Source organism: Pholis gunnellus (assembly GCF_910591455.1).
Source record: "Pholis gunnellus genome assembly, chromosome: 17".
Classification (NCBI taxonomy): Eukaryota; Metazoa; Chordata; class Actinopteri; order Perciformes; family Pholidae; genus Pholis; species Pholis gunnellus.
The window spans coordinates 11327975-11348369 of NC_136544.1; the positions used below are offsets into that span (position 1 = coordinate 11327975).

Here is a 20395-nt window from a genome sequence, read left to right on the forward strand (position 1 = left end):
ATCCTGCCATTTCCTATTCTCTATCTTTTTACATTTGTGCATGCTTGATAATTTGTCAGATATTACCAAAGCAATTGAGAGGCTGCACAAAAATATACTTTCCAATGCACAATTTGTACATGTGAATAATATGAACAACATGTCTTTACATACGAAAGGGGGAATGAGTAAAAGACATTCTCGTCTCGTTTCGCCATCTATCCGTTCCTCGCCCTGCAACACCTGGTCCAATCATACAGCGGTAGCGATGGAGGACAGAGGGGAGGCTAGTGATTGGCTGCTAGCCTGAGGCTGCCTTGCCCAATCATTGCTGGAGCTCACATCCTGGGATGCTGAGCCCCGACTCACCTCCCTTCTGGCTGTGCACGGTGCAGCGCAGACAGCCGGTGAGTCATGCAGGGAGAGGCACCCAGGATCTGGCTTACACAGAGATTCACACACACCGCACACACATGCGCATGCACATTTTAACAGACTGGGATGGAGGCAGAATGATCTGAAGATCGTCTGTGACGCTGCTGAGGAGGATCATGGATGTAGAAATGTAACACGCCAACATAATATGGACGTGTGCGGAAGTGCTGACGTTGGATTATGTAAGATTCAAATAAAATAGTAGATTCATTTTATTGTAAAGTAGAATATATTGACGAACTTGCATAGAACCCAATAAATAATATCAGATTCCTTTCTCTCCAGTGATATACAGTTTTCACATACAGCATGTGGGGCGATTTCTAAATGCATTACACAATGTACAGATGTCTGTCACTGATTGAGAGAGAGGACAAGAAAGAAGGGACATAAAATAAAAGGTAACAACTGAAAAAGGCTATTCCACATCTATAGAGCCAGTACGATGTTACATAACTCATTTGTACTGTGCTCCAGAGAGGTAACAACCTTTTTTATAGTCTATTCGGGTGGCAGAAATTCTGGGTGGCTCTTTCTAAAGAGCAGGGAATTAATAACGCCTATGGAGATATGCAATACAGAAAACAGAGAAGATGAAAGGAAGAAATGAGACACACCAGGAAGGAAAAATTAAACTTAAAAGACAGGTCATTAAAAGTCCAAACCGATATAACTTAGAGGTGTATGTGTTGAAGGTAATTATGTAGTTTCTTACTGGATCTGCCGGGCTGTTTGGAGACAGGCAGGGAGACCTCAGTGAGGGGAAGGATGTAGACCTCGGGGCCATTCTGGGAGGAAGGCGAGGCCAGAGCGGAGAGATCTGCCTGGTACTCTTCTCCCTCAGTGTTTTCAAACTCCTGGTGCAAAGAGACATGCTGGAATTAGTCATCCACTCGCAGCCATCCTACCACTGAGATAGTGGGAGACAATGGTTCAACTGTGAGGGCATTCAAATGCATTGAGGCACGCCCACCGAGTTATATACATAAGTCATGTAAGTTGTGGGGTGTATTGTGTGGGTCAGGACAAAGACGCTGTAGGGGGAACACGCAAATGTGTGTGTTCAAGCTGCATGCACAAAGACTATCTTTCTTTCACTCTGTCTTTTCTTTCTTCCACATATACAGTCATAAAACGAGGTCCCTATCATGAAGAAAATACTAAAAGGCATGTCAAAGACAAGAACTTATTTCACATAAAGAGTTTCTAGTTTCTGTGATTGCTTTTTAATGGAGTAAACGGTACATTTTGGCATTTATTTTAACCCGTGAGGACTAATTTAGTAGACAGAAAACACCAGTGTTGGGATTATTTGGAGTATCATGATTTAAACCGTGCATTTGCCAAAAACACTGGTCTTTTAACTGAAGATTGACCTCCCTACTAGGATGGATGAGGATGACAGGAAGTGGAAAACAGTGACCCTCTCTCTTTCCATCCCTGTAAGCGACACCATATCCCACTTCCTCTGTCTGTTTTGTATCTATACTACTCTTCTTTCTGCCACCGTCTACTGCAGTGTCCTTCCTCTCTAATTCTGTAGTGTGTCCCTATAGAAACCCCCATACAGTATGTATTCAAAGTGCTGACGTACCACATAGGAAGGGGACATATTCGATACTTTGCACATCTGCCAGAAAAAAAAGCTTGCATTGTCCCTTACTTAGTCTTTGCCACCTCCAAATGTAGCTTCAAAACCTGACTTCACTTGGCCAAGTAACCATTATTTAGTACATAAACAACCTTCCGGCTATAAATGCTAAGAAAAAAACAGCAGAATAGTGAAAAATACGCAGCCAAATAAAACATATTGTCAGGGTAGGTCAAGATTTTTAAGTGTAAACAACTCCATGAGCTCAAATGAGTGCAAAGCCTCTGTACAGCCACACAGGTGTTTTCAATCAATCTGGTTGATTAGACCTGGGCCTGTATAGACTGACATCTTTCTGAGCCTCCTGTTGAACCTGTTAAGGCGGGACAAATTACACCTCTATCATTTTTATTGGTAGATAATAAACTCCCATCAAAGCTCCAGCCCGGCTTCAACCTGAGTAGAATTGTAATCAGCCAGAACAACTGAAAACACCTGCGTGGCTGTACAGAGTCCGACGTGTTCAATCATAAATTGTTACAGATTTATACTTTTTTTATGCTCTTTTAATTATTCTATTTGGAATCAATGCAACTTTTGTTCAGCAAATTCACTGGTCCCAGTGTAAACCTAAAAAAAAACGAACTTACTCCAGTCACTCTGGGCTGAGTAGGGTTGAATTGTGTTAATTTGGATCCCGGGAAGTTTTATCAAAATGGTAATTTTTCCCTTGAAGGGATCCATTAGGAACCCCGCCATGTGCCCTGTTCCTCAAACTGCTGAACAACACACTGTTAATGTGACAGATTTTTCTTCGCTGCCACTGCAATTAGACCTCAGGTCAGCACTAACGACAGTCTCACTTGAATGAGTGATTGAGTTTGCTGCGGTTATAATGATTTTCTTGTCCGATTAATTTTTTAGGTCATAGCAGACATGCAAAGTCTACTGAATGAGGACCTCCCTTCTTTCCATGTAATATATCAGGTCCTTCAGTCAAAGCCCCTCTTGATGATGTCCTGAACATGTAGACTGTAGCTATATTGGGGAAAACAGGCTGGCAATAGTGCTTTGTTCACAAGCACTGAGCGATTCACCCCTCCATCCATCCTGGTTAATGAACTGGTACCCATAAAAAGCCTATCTCCCACATGCAGCAACCGCAGAGGTAGAAAAGGAGAAAATCGTGAAGAGAAAACTGTAGGAAATGAGAAAGGAGGAGCGCAGGAGAGTAGGTTGCAAGATGGACAAATATGAAATATTTGAATGCCTCATTGTGTGTATGTTTACAGGTGTCCCAAAACATCAGTGTGGGTGTGTATGTATGCATGTACAGGAATGTGTGTTTCTCATTCAAGAGAACCATCTGCCACTCTCAGAGCGAAGTGTGAAAGCGAGCACCTGGCTGTGAGTCAGCGTTGCATAGCTCCCGGGAGGGCCTTCAGTTTAGAAAGCACTTAATACCCAGCCTCATGCTACGCGCTCCAGTGAGGGCACCGTGATGGAGAGGAATAATGGAGCTTTTTGGACGGCGCAGCGGTGCGAATTTGCAGTCCCACACGAATGCACACCTTACAAGTGAGCTGTTGAGAGACGATCCGGTGCCAAAGAGAAGGGAAGAACAGTGGGAAACCATTATGTTATGTTTGCTGCCAAACTAAGAGAGGAACATGAAGATTTGATAGTTTGTCTTAACTGAAATTATAATGCACGATGATCAGGACTACCAGCATAGTTTGTATTCACTAAAGTCACAATGTGCTGTGTACTATGTTAGCATACATTTTAGCACATTTTAAATTCAAATTCCCCGAGGACTGAAAGTTGTGCTGTACTGACAGAAGATTCTTTGTTAGTAACCACAATGTGCTTTCTTGTTATCATAATCCTTTCATTGCCATTTTCTCAAATGTCCACCACGCTTATTATTATGTCATCAATGACCTTTGAGTCAAATCTCAATAAAGCTGCATGGAGCTCAATGAATGCTGTTCCTCTCCAGCTACTCTTTTGTACAACGTATGCATAACGTTAAGACGAGAAGAGGTCAGTGAGCTAATGAACATCTATAAAGGAAGGAAACTTGTGCCTGCTTACTTTGTCCAATACATTTAGGAATGGCTTGGCAAGATGCAGAGTCTCAAAAAAATGATTTTGAACAACTGCTGCATATTCACAACTTAAACTCAGCATATGTGCTAAAACGACATAGTCAGGAAGGCATGGTGGTTTGTAACCGTCACTTTGCCCGGCTGAAGTGTCCATGAGAAAGATGTGTTTTTTCTCTGATGACACGGTACTATAAAACAACATCTCTTCAGGAACCAATATCTATTTAAATCAACTAGGCTCAAGGTGGGGCCGTGGTTTACGGCATCATGACAAAATGAGTCAACTATTGCCGTTTTAGCAGCTAGAGCCATCCTTCCGTCATTAGTCCTTTCACAGTAAAACGCACGCCAATGGAAAGCAGACACAGACTTCAACTATTCCAGCAGGTTATTAAGATACATGTTCACATACCATAGTGAGGCAGAAGCGAGCTGGCGTGGGAGAGACTAGTGTGGGCACACACACACACACATAAAAAAAGTCCAGAAGTTAATAATGGTGCATCTCCGTGCTGTGCTCATTAGTGACCCTATCATCCCTGCGGCGTCTACCTACCACAGGCTGTTCAGTGTGAATGCTGAAGCACAGTCCTGACTCACCACATACATAAACAAGAAACAAGCTGCTCTGCTCTCTCCTGTCCTCTCCAATCAACAACAAAAAGGTAAATATGGTTTTCATTCCCTCGATTAGCTAGCCCCATAAGTCATGCAAGGAATTATAGGTGACAATATTGTGAATTTAAACTGCCAAATGATTTGCATAAGTGATGTTAACAAAAGGCTGTTGAGTCGGGGCTGTGATTTATCTCTCTCCACCTAAAATAGTTAAACATTAAATTGCACGACTAAAATGAAAAATATGTTTCGATGCCAGCGCTATAATAAGAGCAGCAAGTTAATGAGGAAACTTGTAAAGACAGGGAGCAGCCACTACAGCGACTTTAGGGTTTCTCCTGCCTCTCCCACTCCACACGCCCCCCTGCCTGTGTCAGTCTTCATTGGCCCTCAGCCTCGCAGTTCAGCGCTGATGTTTGACACAGCATGGCTGAGTCATGCCGACAGCTGAAGGCAACACAGAGATTCGGTACGGGTACTTTCCTGGTTGCATCACTTGCATACAATGAGGCATTAATCCTCAGCAAAAGACTTCAGCATTAACAGTAAATGCAGGTTAGGATGTTGTATCGATCAACATCCTTACGTCTCCTGAGAATGAGATCTAACTTAAAATATTAACACTGTACCAAGTGTTTTTTTGATTTTTTTTTCTAAATTGGCACTCAACATTTAAATTAAAGCTGGAATCAATTGGGCCATTTTCACAGCAGAAATGTGGATGTGTCATTGCAGGAAAGCACAGGTGTCACTAATGATGGCTCTGATCTTTTCAAGTGCACGCACAATATCAGGAACCTGAAATCAAAGCAGCGAAATTGAATTCAGCCATCATTAATTTCATTATTCACACCTGTGCATTTCCTACTGTGACAAGTCAAAAATGTTGATGCTGCCCTAAATGTCAACCATAATTCAGCGTTTACTTAATTAATGGTACATTAAAGAGGTTGACTGGCAGTTTATTCAAATGTATTTCAGGTTTTTAGGATGCTTTCTCATGTTTGTACAGTGTGTGTTAGTACTAGTAATACAAGCACATTTGATACCTTACAATGATTAGTATGTAAATCATTGATCAGGATTCCCCTCCATTGTGCACACACACAGTTGGTGCTCTCCTCGTTTCTTCCAGCAGGGGGCAGCAGTGAGCTCACCTTGAAGCCGATGTCACCCTTCTTGCAGCAGAGGCAGGCCAGCATGAGGAAGACGAAGGTGAAGAGGCCAGAGAACGAGACAGCTACCACCGCCAGGGATGAAGGCCACGACAGCTCGCTCAGCGGAGCACCATCTGCAACATGGGAGGATAATGCCGGTGTTAACAGGGTGGAGCTGTTCAGAGATCAGACGGCAAACTGCAGTCACACAGGAAATTAAAAACTAAATAGAGATGAAGGTGATTGGTACACACACAGGTGATTTGTGACCATTTAATTTGCAGCGCAGAAAGAAGCATGCGACTCATAATTAGCATTCTCTTCTGCTGCCTATCTACCGCTAGAATCTGTGACTCTGAATAGAAATCAGGTTCCTGTGGCTTAATTACAGTAGTTACTATGCACTCTGAGTCATCGAGGCAAAGAGTTTCGTTCCACCCACAAACACAATGACTCCCTCTGGATAATAATTTAATAAAGCAGCGGCAGAGAAGGTGTAGTGGCTCATTCTGTCTCGGTGCAAACAACTAATGAATGAAAATGCTTACTGTGACTCTACAATCTGCTTTTCGTTTTCTGAAAAGTCCGGCAAAATCTTCAACGATTCAAAAATACAACCCATCATTTATTTAATTGGAGCAACTTTTTTCCAGAGCAATGCACACAATGCTATTGAATCCCAGGACACAATGAGTAGTTATGTTTGAGTGCACAGCATTTTGAAAAAGCCATCCTCAGTGTACCCAAAGAAATGTTTTGTGTGCGGCAAACAGAGAGCACACACACACTTATTGTTGGTGTGTGCGTACTTATTTCTCCACGTGCGTACTTATTATTCACCATCTGTCTTGCGTGCATACTGTATGTGCAGCACACATGTGTCCGTTTTTCTTTTAGCCTGTAGAAGCTGAGGACATTCACAAAATCTGATCAGCAGTTTTAAATCTTCAGCTTGGACCGATGAAAGAGAAGATCCTATCCTTTAAACTTTTATATTTTTAAATTTCATAATTAATCTGAATTATTTTGTGGAAAACACTCCGTATCTACATGACCACTTATCCATATTAAGGCCCACTGCATTCATCTTTAACCAAACATTTGTACATCTCTGTATCATTCCAACAACAAACGCTTGAGGGACTCAACCTCAATCAATGACGTATTGAACACTCAAAGGTTATTCTATTGCATCAACTAACCACTGACAGCATCAGCAAAATACTGGGAGCAATGAGGACAGCTCAAATGTAGCATCAATAGGACATTCATATGGTTAAATCTTAAAAAATCCCACAATGCACTTCAATAACATCTTTCATTGGATTCTTTCATTCAAGGTGAATGCCATAGACTGTATATAAGAATTAGATGTAGTCAGCGTGACGTCACCCATTGGTTGTGGGACCTGGTTTTGAAGCCTTTTGAAGTTTGGGTTTTTGACCGTCACCATCTTGTTTTTTTGCAGGCAGTACAATCAAACATTTGTTAGGCGACCAAAAAGGTTACTATTAACTTTCATGAACTGAAAACACACTGTGAAAGAGTTACAGTTGTAAGACAAAAACACAGACAACTTCCAGACTGGATAACGTCGTGGAAGAGACCGGTCAATCACGGGGTATCCTGTAGCATACCCTGCTACTGAAGAAGACTTGAGACTAGCAAATGAGACCATAAACTCATGTTTACAATGTTTACTGAGGTAATAAATCAAGTCAGAAGTCGGGTCATTTTTTCATGAACTTCTATACAATCAGACTTCTTTTTGCAACCAGAGGAGTCGCTCTGGATGACCATTAGAGTTTAAGCCACTTCCGCATCATCTTCGCTTTTCAGACCCGGAGGTTGCCACCTGGTAAATATCCATCTCTTTCGAACTTCACCCCCCCCAGTTTGAAACACAGGCTTTGTGCAGAAAGTGACCGATGTAAACAACCGTGGTGACATGACTATGACATCATCAGGGTTATTTTCTCAAACTTTTGACAGCTCCCTCCAGAGAAGACATTATACAACTGTCTTCAGAGTAGCTGACGTGATGATTCGGTTGAGAGGTTATTTAAACGTTACGGTTATTTTATATAATGTTGCATTCTTTATGGTTATAGTTCCCGAATTTAAGCTCACACACATCACAAGAAATGTGTTGGTGGTCAGAAATTCTTGGCAAAGATCTTTCTCTTTTTATTGACAGCAAATTAATTATTTCGTATTTTCCCATGTTTATATAAACCTCATTTATGCATCTCTGTTACGAGTTCTCATCAACTGTTTTTCCCCGCAACATGAATTTGTGTAAAATAAAATGTTGGAGGCACTATACCCACAAGTAAACGTAACTAGCCAACCACAGCAATCTGGCAGAACTCGCCCATCTGTCAGTACACCGCGTAATGCCAAGATGTCTACTTTTAAAATGCCATTAAATGCCATTAAATACCATTAAATGTCTGTACCAGACCTGCAGTTACTCATCTGGATGCCATGTTTACTCCCTTTCTATATGTGCTGTTGCTGTATATCTATCCATCACAGCCTATTAAAAGAAGAGGACAGGCGTATGCTCTCACTCCAGGATTCCCTTTATTTCTCCATCCTTGTGAGGACAACACAAGCACGGCACTCCTGCGCCCACTGTATCCAAGGAGTTGTGGTGTGTGATGCGCGTGTGTGTGCGCGTACTTTTCCAGAGACTCAGCGGTCCTGACCCTTTCGGCTGTGGGGAACACGCTGTTCCAGACCTGACAGCTCCTGTGGCTCAAACGGTACCGCTCCAACCAAAGCTTGACCTGAGGTCACGGCCACAAAGCACATGCAGACACACACACACACACACACACACACACACACACACACACACACACACACACACTGGTAGTAAATGAAAACAGACAGGCTCAATGTATGCAGGTTCCTACTTGAAGCCTGGTTTTAGAACTACACCATGTGTGTGTTTGGGCACTGACCCACCAACCCATCACCATGGTAACAACCTTGCAGGCCAACACGTATTAAGTTGACTGCCATTTACGATGCGGTAAACCTCTTGCCCCCTCTTTGTTTCCACACTTTTTGGAAGATAGATTCCTGTAATATGCTGCGACAGCTTGTGTGTGTGTGTGTGTGTGTGTGTGTCTGTGTGTGATAGTGTCTGAAGAGGAAGAGCTAACCCAAGCAGTGGCCTTTCTGGATCCACCACATACCACAACACAAAGAGTGGGTGGGTGGTGACAGGACACACTGTGTTGAGGCTGATAGGGGAAACAGGGATTGATATTCACATCTAAGAATCAAAACCAAATATTATTAAAATGCTTTCTTCTTCTCTGCCACAATACAGCTAAATTACCGGCCTAATTCTTTCGCTCTAAAAGGATATTTAGCACTTTACACAGAACTATCGAGACATTTAATGGAACTTCAAAAGCATTTTTAGGCAATATGCTGCACATGAGGAACCTCGGGGGTATTGTTGAACTTTTGGATGAACGGATGTGAGGAAGCACACAGATGGTGCCAGAAGCATGGAGGACACATGGTGAATATGAGGGAGTGGTGACTCAAGGCTTACAATAGCAATACGTGTTAGGTCTGCTGTCATGATGTGCAAGCCCTGGGGCAGATTGATTGCTCCGTTTTCTGTCGTTCTTTGACAGTTTTATGTCATTATTACCTAAAAAAACCCACATCACTTCATATTCAGTTTTAATAGCAACAACATGCAACTTCTAACCTTGAGGTAGGAGGTGTATACGATCTCGTCCACTTTCTCCTTTGTCGGTCCGTTCGCACCCACAAAACCTCATTCATCTTGATAAGCTGTCTGCCTTTAAAAGCCATCTAGCCTGAAGTTGAGGTAACTGGCAACTATCAAGCCTCTACTACAGGCACTGATGAAGCAGATGGTGAACACAGGCGCTGAGCAGTGGACCAACCTTTTACTCTTTTACAGAAAATGGAGGAATCGTGGAAATTGGCAATCCTCCTCTACTGTTTCCTGTAAAGTCGTAACAGGGGGACATTAGTCCTTCTACATTTGGAGCAAGAGCTGTGTTTCAATGAATAAGATGCATATGTACATATAGGGCCCTGACTATAATGTACCTCACTAGCTCTTTTATTTGAGATTCTACCAGACAGGCTATCAAGCTTCAGTATCTCTAAGCGGGGGTTCAGATTGAAAACACTCGTGTTAAAACAACGTTTGGAGCTGTATTGGTGGAGTGGGTCAACCTTTTTTTCAACCTTCTGAACAGCCAGTAATAAACACCAATAGAAGCAGCTGAGACAAAGTGTTTCCCAGTAATCAGGCCACTGCTTCCTTAAATCAAGGGTGTACAAGTACCTTGTCAATACCTTACAAGTATTTACAAGTGCATAAATGGCTGAGTGAAGTCCTCAGGGCAGACAGAGGTTGGGGTATCCCCTTAAAGATTTGGAGAGAGTTGCAAATGACGATTTTGCTTCTCTGCTCATTTTGCTTCTCTGCTCATCCTTTCCTTTCCCCACCATGATCAGAACAAACAGTTTAAAAACTGATGAATAGAAAATATAATCATAATGTTCCCGCAATTGTTTGTATACCTACGGTTTGGCAGCAGGACTTACATAATTTATATTTCGCATGTAGTTTAACTACAGCAGACCAGAATGTCACCAGGAAGTCTAATATGGTCCTCAAGGGGAAACCGCTGGCACTATTTTCTTAAGAATTCATCACTCATTGAAGAATTCATCACTCATTCTCTGAAGAACTGTGAGCGACGACCAGGGTCCTCCATAAATATTTGAGAAGCACACATTATTTCACCAGCTGCACAGCGAAATGAAAATAAAGCACTTAAAAGCCAGGCTCAACGTGGCTTTATTAAAAAGCTGTGTTCAAGACTGGAGGAAGATGAGCCTGGTCCTGACAAACGGAAGAGAGCAACAGAGGCACCGAGCCACTTCTCACAATTCAGGCCGACAATGAGGAGCATGCAGAGGGATGGAGGGAGGAAGAGAGGTGTAAGGAGGATGAATGAATGAAAGAGGAGCCCATTGCTGCTGCTTTTTTTATTTCCCATAAGTGAGACTTATCAATTATAGTCTTGCTTCATTGAACACGACTTTGCACTCCCCCTACGGATCGGTTTCACTCCACTAACCTGTGACTATAGGGCTGGGCAATATATCAATATTATGTCGATATCGTGATATGAGAATTAGATATCGTCTTCAATTTTGGATATCATAATATGGAATAAGTGTTTTTTTCTGGTTTTAAAAGCTGAATGTAAATTTCAGAATTTACCAGACTGTTCTAGCTGTTCTATTATTTACCCACTTAGATACCCTTGCTTGTGCTGCTTGTGTTGTCAGATTATGGCCACGCAATGTAACACGCTGCCAAGTAGACGGATGCGCACTTCAAGTCACCAGAAAATATTAGTGTGCCCTTCATGGTCACAGAGCAAGAGCTGATAATGCATGTTTTTAAACATTCGAGTAAATAATAGCCATAAATGGCATCAGCGTCTCTTGCTGAAATACCACACACACCGACAGAAAGGGAGAAACGGTGAGAGAGAAATATAGACATGCCCAAGGAGGAACATGAAATCTCAGGAATAATCAAATTCAACGGGGTGTGTGTGTGTGTTCATGCTCGGGATGCACCGATACAATTACCAGTATCAGTCGTCAGGTCCGATATCGTGCTCATGTACTCGTAGAACTACTCTGATACAACCGCACGCCATATACCACTATGGCAACGTGACGTTAACCTCTTGTCAGTTGGGCCCAATAAGCAGACCGGCTGCAACAATAACCCCATGCACAAACAGGTTAAATCCATCAAAACAGGCAGCCTCCACTTCACCAGTGCAGGAGAGATAGCAGCCACAATGTCCCGTGCATTTTCGTGGACACATGCAACCACTTAAGTCTTCACCGCATCAATTAGTTTAGCTATAGTGTGTGATCAGGAGTACGAAGTTATCAGTAACGGTATAGCTGTGGACGTCACAGTGAATAAATGCCACAACTCCTCAAGACCCGCGAGGAGACCCAAGTTACGTATCAGCTTATCAGCCAGCTGATAATTCAAGTGAAGAGGGTTAGCCTCGAAGCTAACAACAACTCCGGCGCACTTATGGTCGACTGACCTTTAAGTATTCTCCTTTACATGACAAGCTACACCTCTGAGTTTTGCTCCATTTGTTTTATTTATTTTTAACTGTTTGACTAATAGCACGGTTAAACAGTTAATCATTAACATCCCTACTGCAGGAAAATACAATCTTGAATGTTAAAATGTCAGCAACAGCATCATGTTGTCTTTTTTATTTGTAACAGTCAAGTGAGGAACATCTGCTGAAAATAAAACATGATTTCAAAGTCATTGTTAGAACTGTAATGGTATTATCAAGTACCCCTATCGGTACTAGGTATCGGCAAGTACTCAAATGTAAGAACTTGTACTTGGTCTAATAAAAGTGGTACCGATGCATCCCTAGTTCATGCATGTATGTACGAGATGACAATGTAGTGTGTTAAGCACACTGAGCTTTTCATGGTAGATCATAAATAAAGCATGCACCAGCGAGGTCGGGCTTTCCGTTGCTGTGCAGCTGAAGCAACCGTAAGGTCTACATATATCTAAGATATCTACTACCTGGGTATACACGATAGTGCTCATCATGCATTCAACAAATCTGTTCCAAATGGACACGTGTAGGAGAGGTAGAGAGGACGCACAGAGCAAGGACGGCTGCAGAGAGAAAAGAGGCAGTCGTGCTGAAATGCCTCCCACACTCGTATCAAGGCCAGGGCCGAGCCGTGTGCTCGTATTCACACACAAGCATAAGAATATGAACCCACACAGAAAACCCAGTCAGGGTGTTGAACTGGGCTGCATAGCATAACGTTGGAGTTTCTGTGGTAACTGAGTGCAACGGGCTGCTGTTTCTGCTCCTGATAGCAAGCAAACCCGAGTCCGTGAAGAGGAGCTTGAACACACCACAGATAATATTGCATGCTTTGACACAGAACTGCAGAGTTGTCTCTCCCTGCGAGGTTCTCGTCTCCCATCAGCAATCGGTCCCTTTTTAGTTGTTGTATGGTTGCTATGCATGCATGAATGTTTTTTTTTTGACCGTGAGACCAAGTACCGACAGTGGTGCAGGGTGGGCAGTAAGCCAAACTACTGCAATCAAATTGTCTTGAGAAGGAATGAGGGGGGGAGACAAAGAAGGGGGAGAAGTAGAGAGGGTAAGATACAGTTTCAACTGCAGTTAGTGTTTAATAGACTGGATACAAATAGATACAGACATTATGCAGCTATTGTGTTACGTAAAAGTCTCAATTTGATGTGTGGTCACAGACCGAGCTTTGTGTCTGTTATGAAGTCCACGTTGACTTAGAAACGTGACCAAGCTGCATGAAGTACTCTGCAAACCGTTGTAGTCGGTGGAGGCTACCGTACGCAACAGGAGGCAAGCTGCTGCCATTATTTACCCACTTTATTGCCCTTCCACCTCCCCTCAGTGATTCCTAATGGGTAAATACAGCACACAGGACGAGAGCAGATACAGCCCGGCATCTCTCTTGAGCATGCGTTTCAATTCAGGACAGTGCTGCAGGGCCAAACAAGCTCCTCCATCTGCCCTGCACCAAGTGACTTCCAACGAAAACACAAGCAAAACCGATGTAGGAAGAAGGGTGTGGAAGTGCACGGATACAGCAGACAGCATAAATAGAGACAGGGGAGAAGAGTGACCTTTCGGTTTAGATTTACAGGTTGTCAGAGGGCAGCAGGAGCAGAGCCAAAGAATTTACATAGAGTACATGAAATCAACATACACACACTGCAACTTCAGTAATGATATTTGACTGGAGGCTGCTGGGTAAGAGGTGCACCCTATACAACAAAAAAGCAATTGCCTTACAGCTGAATAACAATTCCAGTTTGTGGTAATTGACGGAGCGCTGCCGTCCTTTACTGAAGCTCAAGCTATATATCGATTCACCACTGCTCTTGTGCATGTGTAAATAAAATGCATAAGGACAATCGTCACGGATCAATTGTTGGCTCAAGTGGTTAGCTCATCTTTGGTGTCAAGATGTAACTTGAGCCACTGTTTTAAAAGACTTATTCTATATGTATCAGCGTCTAGGGATGCAAAGTGGCTGGAGTTGGTCTTCCTCTTTTTCACTGGCTGAACTTACAGGGCTGCATTGAAGGAGAAGTGAGCTGTGCCCTGCTTCCCAAGAGAGAAAGACGTCGGACGCCAAGCCTCTGTTACAGGCTGCATGAAGTGAGCAGAGGTCATGTGTTAGGACGGAGAGAGGGACAGAAAATGCTCTAGAAAAAGGAGATCTAAAGCAGAGCCTGCAAAAACATTTTTTTAAATGGGAGAGAACTGCAGAGCAAGAAGCATCAGACTGTGATGAGGGAGGGCTGAACATACAGAGGTGGAGAGGAGGAAGCACACATGTGGACACATATGTCAGTCTCCATTTGGCAGCAAAAGGAACAGCACACGACTAATGGCATGGGTCCTGTACCTCCTCCATCCATTTACTTCCTCTCTGCCGTTCTCTAGTCATGCTCTATGGCTGCAGATGGCAGAGGGATGCGCTGGCCCTGCAGAGAGCCATGATAACTGTCATTAACTGGGAGTGAGAGCCCAGGAGGACCACCATGGATCAGCATTACAGGCCTGTCATGTCCGTCCCCTGACAGCCCGGGCAAGGGCACACTGCTGGAAGGAAAGGGTCTAAATATCTTCTCTGTCTCTGATGGACATACTTTTTTAGTTAATTGCACAGATCGACTAACTGCACGACCGGGGCATTGTAAGATTTAGCATCAATAATTCATCTATTTGAGACACAATTAATTAATGTAGATCATTGCAGAGGAGACTGGCCTCTACTCTGCATTTTGCAGCGTGGGCGGTTGAGTCAAATTTTGAGGGAAATCTGCTGAATTTGGAAGATTATTATACAGCACAAAATTAATTAGAGTGACTGTTCCTTCTGCACAAATAGGACAAAAGCTGCTCACAGTTCATCACACTGGAAAACACACAGCTGAATGAATGAACTCACTGAAAAATATGTTTATCCTCTTGGGTCAAGGAGAAGAGGGAAACCTGACTGAGAATTCAAGAATCCTCTTTGCAACAGGAAGCAACACATGTTTACAGGAAATAGAAGATGAGGACCAGCTCTGACAATCCCATGAGATGGGTGCAATCAATCTTTTGAAATAGTCACAATTAATTTAACACTGAAAGAGAAATGCTACACCTTTAATATACCAGATCAACCACTTGATCTAGACATGCATGAATTAGCAGAGGTTTTACTTTCATACACTGGTAAAGACAAAACATCTGTCCACAGTTCTACGAGATTTAATTATGTTTTCTCTTTACTCAATACTAACTTTCAATCACGGACACACATTTCTACATATGTTACAGTGATAAACTAACCAAAGTTGGTAATGCAAATCATGCACAGCTCTTAAAAGAAGGCCAAAATGACCGATACAGTCAGTTGAATCAGTGGCTATCAATGGTAAAAAAGTTAAAATTGTGATACCCCAATCAGTCTAGTGCTTTCTTGTGTGAAATGTTTTAACACTCGTTTGGTAATGAGTACGTAATTGGAGAATTTCCTCACCAATTGGTTACATGACCAGACAATCAACAACAATTAGTTTGAACTCTTCTTAAAATGTTCAGTTATTGTTTTGATATTGACTTAGCAGCAATCGAAATTACATAAAGGCATTGTAGGCTGAAACAATGTTACCTGTACATCAGCACACAGACCTGACAGAACACAGCTCTGCAGTGCAAACACACTCCAGGAAGGAGTGATGGTGCCACGCGTGTGCTGATAAACACAAAGTAGATGCATGTGCAGACAGAAATATGCACGAGGATTGACATTTCAGCCCCGAGTCCCATGATGCAAACAAAGGCAGTGTGTGTATATATATTTGTGTGGAGATGTGTGCGCCCGAGCCTGTGTGAAAAACAAACATACCTGAGACAAAACAGGTTCGTGTGAGATATACTGGCTGACATGCACTCCTTTTTCCCTCCCATAATCTTCCGTCTTGATGTTGCTATTGTTAAGCACATACTCCCACTCTGACTCACATGCAGTGAATTCACGCAGTCACACTTTCCACCCGAATGTCTCCCACCTGTCCAACCAATTTGAAGCGGCCCTTTTGAACACAAGAAACACACCTGCGTCTGCTTTCCCCTCCTGTCGTCATAAAACATCCCTAAAATCAGTCCACCACACCTGTTTCATAATAGCAACTATGTGAAAGTGTTGCTAAATGGCTCTCAGAGTGCTCTAGCATTTAAATTCAACAAGACATTATACTTAGCGACGAATTAAATACTGCATGAAACCCATTAAGTATGCAATTGCACACGCCGCACACACACACAGCCTTCAACGAGTATGACACCAAGAAAACCAACAACCCCCCTCATCATCACACAGAGAGCACATAGGAAACATACTGTAGATGGTGCCCTTTAACTGCTTATATCCACTTCATTCTTATTTTAGTTCCCCCAGAGGCTGACTTATGTAACTAAAGTGCTTGGATCCACATGGAGGGATAAATAATCAAATAGTCAGCCGTGGCTGGCTTGTACTGACCGAGTCAGTGGGAGGAGCTCGGAGAGCAAGTCAATACATCATTTCTAACACCGTTCCTCTCCGGTATCAGCACCACCTTGGTTATGGGCTGCAGTGGGTGTTGCCATGTGTATCGGAGGGCACGTGTAAAGCTTTCCCGCATGTGGAATGTGCATTAGGCATTGTGCTGTAAGTGTGAGTGAGTGACAGAAGACGTGTGTGCTGCGCCGTCCGTAACGTGCACACACGAGCTGCCACTGCCACCTCCAGGCACCAGAGGAGACTGCTGAAAGACAGTCTCCCACAGTTGCTGCATTGTCAGCTTGTCGGTGTATCGGTGCTGCCTTCCAGGTCAGTCCATCTTCTGTTTGCCCCGACAGTAAAGCGATGCATATCAATTCTGTTCGCAGGAGGCAGCCGGCTTTTAAAATAGCACACACACACACACTCACACATCTGCTGCTTTGCTCGATGGGAGAGCTCTCCGAGGTGCTGAAGCAGTGGTGAGCCAGGTGCAAGTTGCAGTTGTCACTGGTGCAGAATGCCAAACACACCCCCAACTTTCCCCCCGGCCGCACACAAACCAAGCCCCAGCATGCGAGGGCCGATGCGGTCAGGAGATCAAGAATCCTGCTACGGTGTGTCCGTCCCTGCTGATGGTTTATATAATGCCATGCAACCTGGCCCCAGAGTTCTTTTCCTCTGGTCTCGGTGTGTGTTTGCTCATTAGTGGCTGTTTGTGTGAGTATTTGCAGAATGTAGAGCACACTATGTTCTTAAACATAGCCCTGGGCGGAGGAAGGAAGTGCAGCTGTGGAGGGCGGCTTGAGCGGTGCTGTAGCTCAAGTGCTTGGTTTTGTGTTTGTAACTCTTCGTGTGATTTATTAATCTACTTCTCAGCCAACGTATTCAGCCAGTAGAGCTGACTGAACGCTGTGCGTCCCCTCGCCTTATTAAAAGGGACTCTAGCGTTTCTCTGGTCCTCAGCGCTGGACGCCTCACACGCCCCTCCATCGCCTAGGCAACATCGATTCTCACCGCAATTACTAAGGAACAGGACCATTAGTGAGGTGCTGCTCTAATGAGAAATGTAGATCATTATGACAGGGGAGTGACGAGCCGGACCCCGCCCTCTACTCCAGCTACATACAGGCTACATGTACATGCCCCCTCATGCTCCACCCTCCTCCTAAAACTACACAATCCCAATGCATGTGCTGATTCCACCCCGACCTGTCACGGAGGCTATCCATTCAGCTGCTGTCTGATCTGAAGAGAGACAATGTGAGTGTTTCGCTGCACATCTCCTCCAGGAAGGAAATACCAAGACAATTAAATTTGAAGGTGTCCCTGAAGAGCCACAGTTAGCATGCATTTTACCCATAATTCAGCTGGGAACCATTTATCCAGTTTCAAATTAAAAGATCGCATTCCCCTGGTAGGTTTGTATCATATTTCACTGCACAGAACCGGGGAGAGCCAGCTCAGCACCCACTAAACATTTCACAACAAGAAGTGCTTCTGTCATGGTTTTCCAAATACCTAAAACACTAAACCATTCCGTGTCTCTCCTTGCAGCGTATTTTAAAGTAGAGCAGAGTCAGTCATTATCTAAGAACAAATCCTTCATCCTTCTGCTTGTAGTCTTGCATCAAACAATGCTCAGTGTGATGGCAAAAGCGTACTTTCCAAACATAGACATGTCCTCTTATCACTTCTCTTGCTATGGCCCTTTGCAAAATAAAACTGTATGTTTGTTGACAGTCAAAATTCTCTCTTATTTCTTTCAATGTTAGTGTCAGAACAAGAAACTTCCCAAATGCACAGCGACAGCATACCTCCTGTAAATACCCTATCTTGACTTGAAATGGAAGCCCCTTTTAGCGCCACATTTAATGGGGGGGGGGGGGGGGGGGGGGGGGGGGGACAGAGTGCAAAGAAGGAGAACTGGGGAGTCATAATAAGATAGAGGTGGGTGGAATAATTGGGCATAGAGGGATCACTGCGAGTGTGCGGTTTGGGGAGGACAGATAAGAGCCTGCAACTTGCAACTTGCAACTCACCGTCATTTGTATGCCCAGCGCACTGCGCTCAGCTCAGGGGCTGTCTGTCTCTCAGTCCTGTTTACACTCGCACACAGTTATTTAATCTGCTCTAATTCAAGCCCTCACGCAGGACAGCCATGACTTACTGCTCGGTGGTCCCATAGCACTGCAGCAGCAGCACCTGGGTTCTCCTTCACATCACCCCCGACACCCGAAGGATGATTTAACGCTGCATCCAAACGGGCATCAAAGAACAGCAACCTCACGCACAGTGAAGCCATATACACCTGCATCAGCAGGTCATCTCTGTAACGTTGCACAACATGGTCATAGCACACAGTACACACTCCGCTGCAGGGACGTATGTGTAGGACTATGCAGGATCTATGCAGCCACAACATTTAACCCTCTTGTAACCAATCTGTGAGGGACTGATTGGATGTAAATCATCCATACCCGAGCTAATCTTGTGATGTTTAGGCTCACTGTAATGATGATGATGATGCTATGGCAATGATGCAGCTGCCTGTGACTAACTATATATAGCACCAAGACACAGTGTATGGCCTTGCATCAAACACCAGATTGAGACATCAATCAGCTTGATCATGAAGAAACATAGATCACTGGCAGGTCTGCAGCAAATGGATAAACGCCCTCATTCAAGCCATTCGTCAGTTTGACCCTTACCTGTATCAAAGTGGGAGCTGAAGGCGAAACTGGGATTGAAAAACGCCGAAGACATGACAATCACATGTAGGGCAAAGAGCATCCTCCTCGACGCGTTGCAGAAGCAGCAAAAGCCTAAAGACAAAAAAAAAAAAAAAGGTCAAGAAGAAATTCCTGACTCTGCTTTAGAGATTCAAGTAACCTGGAGTAGGAGCAGTAATGCGCAGCATTTTATTCCATCACACCTCACAGAGAGCACCCCCGAAAATCCTGCTCCACCTTCAGCTCGAAGAGATTTGGAGACAGATGTTGACATTCATTTCACATCTGTGTGCTTGTCAACAAGATCCCGTTTGAATTCGACTGCTATTCTGCACACAGGTCACCCGTTATTTACACCAATTTTATACACTGTAAAATCTTGACTGATCCAAACATTTGACGATTTCCCATTAATGTTCCTTCCAGAATAAACCTCTGGTTGCTCCTTGTCCCGCGCTACATGTCACATGCCATTTTTAGGGGAGCGCAGCTGGTCCCTTTTTTTAAAAGATGCGTCGGTCAGCGATGCGCATTTAGGTTTCAGCCTCGGTACAGAAAGAATGAGCGACATCTTGCACCAGTGTGAAGCGACATAAAGTGTACACGCACGTCTGCTTTCAGCCTTCAAAATAAAATCATATTTACGTGCCAGAAGACTGTTTGGCTTTTATTTTGAAAGAAAATGACCTAGTGCCCCGGCTTGCTCGGTCAGACTTGACGCAGCCATTTCCAGAGGAATCCTGTTTGTGAGCGTGCGCGCGTGCGTGTCGTGTGTTTATGTGTTTTTAAGTAAATCATGGGCACTCAGACATCATCACACATCCTATCCTGACAAGAGGAGGCGAAAAAAGACACAGCTGAACCTGCAGGCTCCGTAGAGAGACGAGCCCACAAACAGGCGCGTGTGGGACAGCATGGTGGCTTCTGATGAGACTCTGGAGCGCAGTTAAAGATTCAGCTGAGCCCAGATTGTTCTGTCACTGTCAAATGATGCCTTCAGAAAAAGTCGTTTGCACAGTTGGAAGTTTTATCTCAAAGAATCAGTGGGAGGGCTACCGGAGCAGACATGCCGGGTGTCAGCTGCGT

At 43.8% G+C, this 20395-nt stretch overlaps 1 protein-coding gene across 1 annotated transcript in view; it reads right to left on the reverse strand.

Moving 5' to 3' along the window:
- aatka (apoptosis-associated tyrosine kinase a) overlaps positions 1-19370 on the reverse strand; it is a gene marked incomplete at its 5' end in the record, with an annotated part of 30505 nt that extends 11135 nt beyond the window's left edge. The window contains 3 exons of the mRNA XM_079177071.1: positions 1130-1271; positions 5892-6025; positions 19289-19370. Of these exons, the coding sequence (XP_079033197.1) occupies positions 1130-1271; positions 5892-6025; positions 19289-19370 (358 nt within the window). The remainder of the gene's footprint in view (positions 1-1129; positions 1272-5891; positions 6026-19288) is intronic.
- Between the last annotated feature and the right edge of the window lie 1025 nt (positions 19371-20395).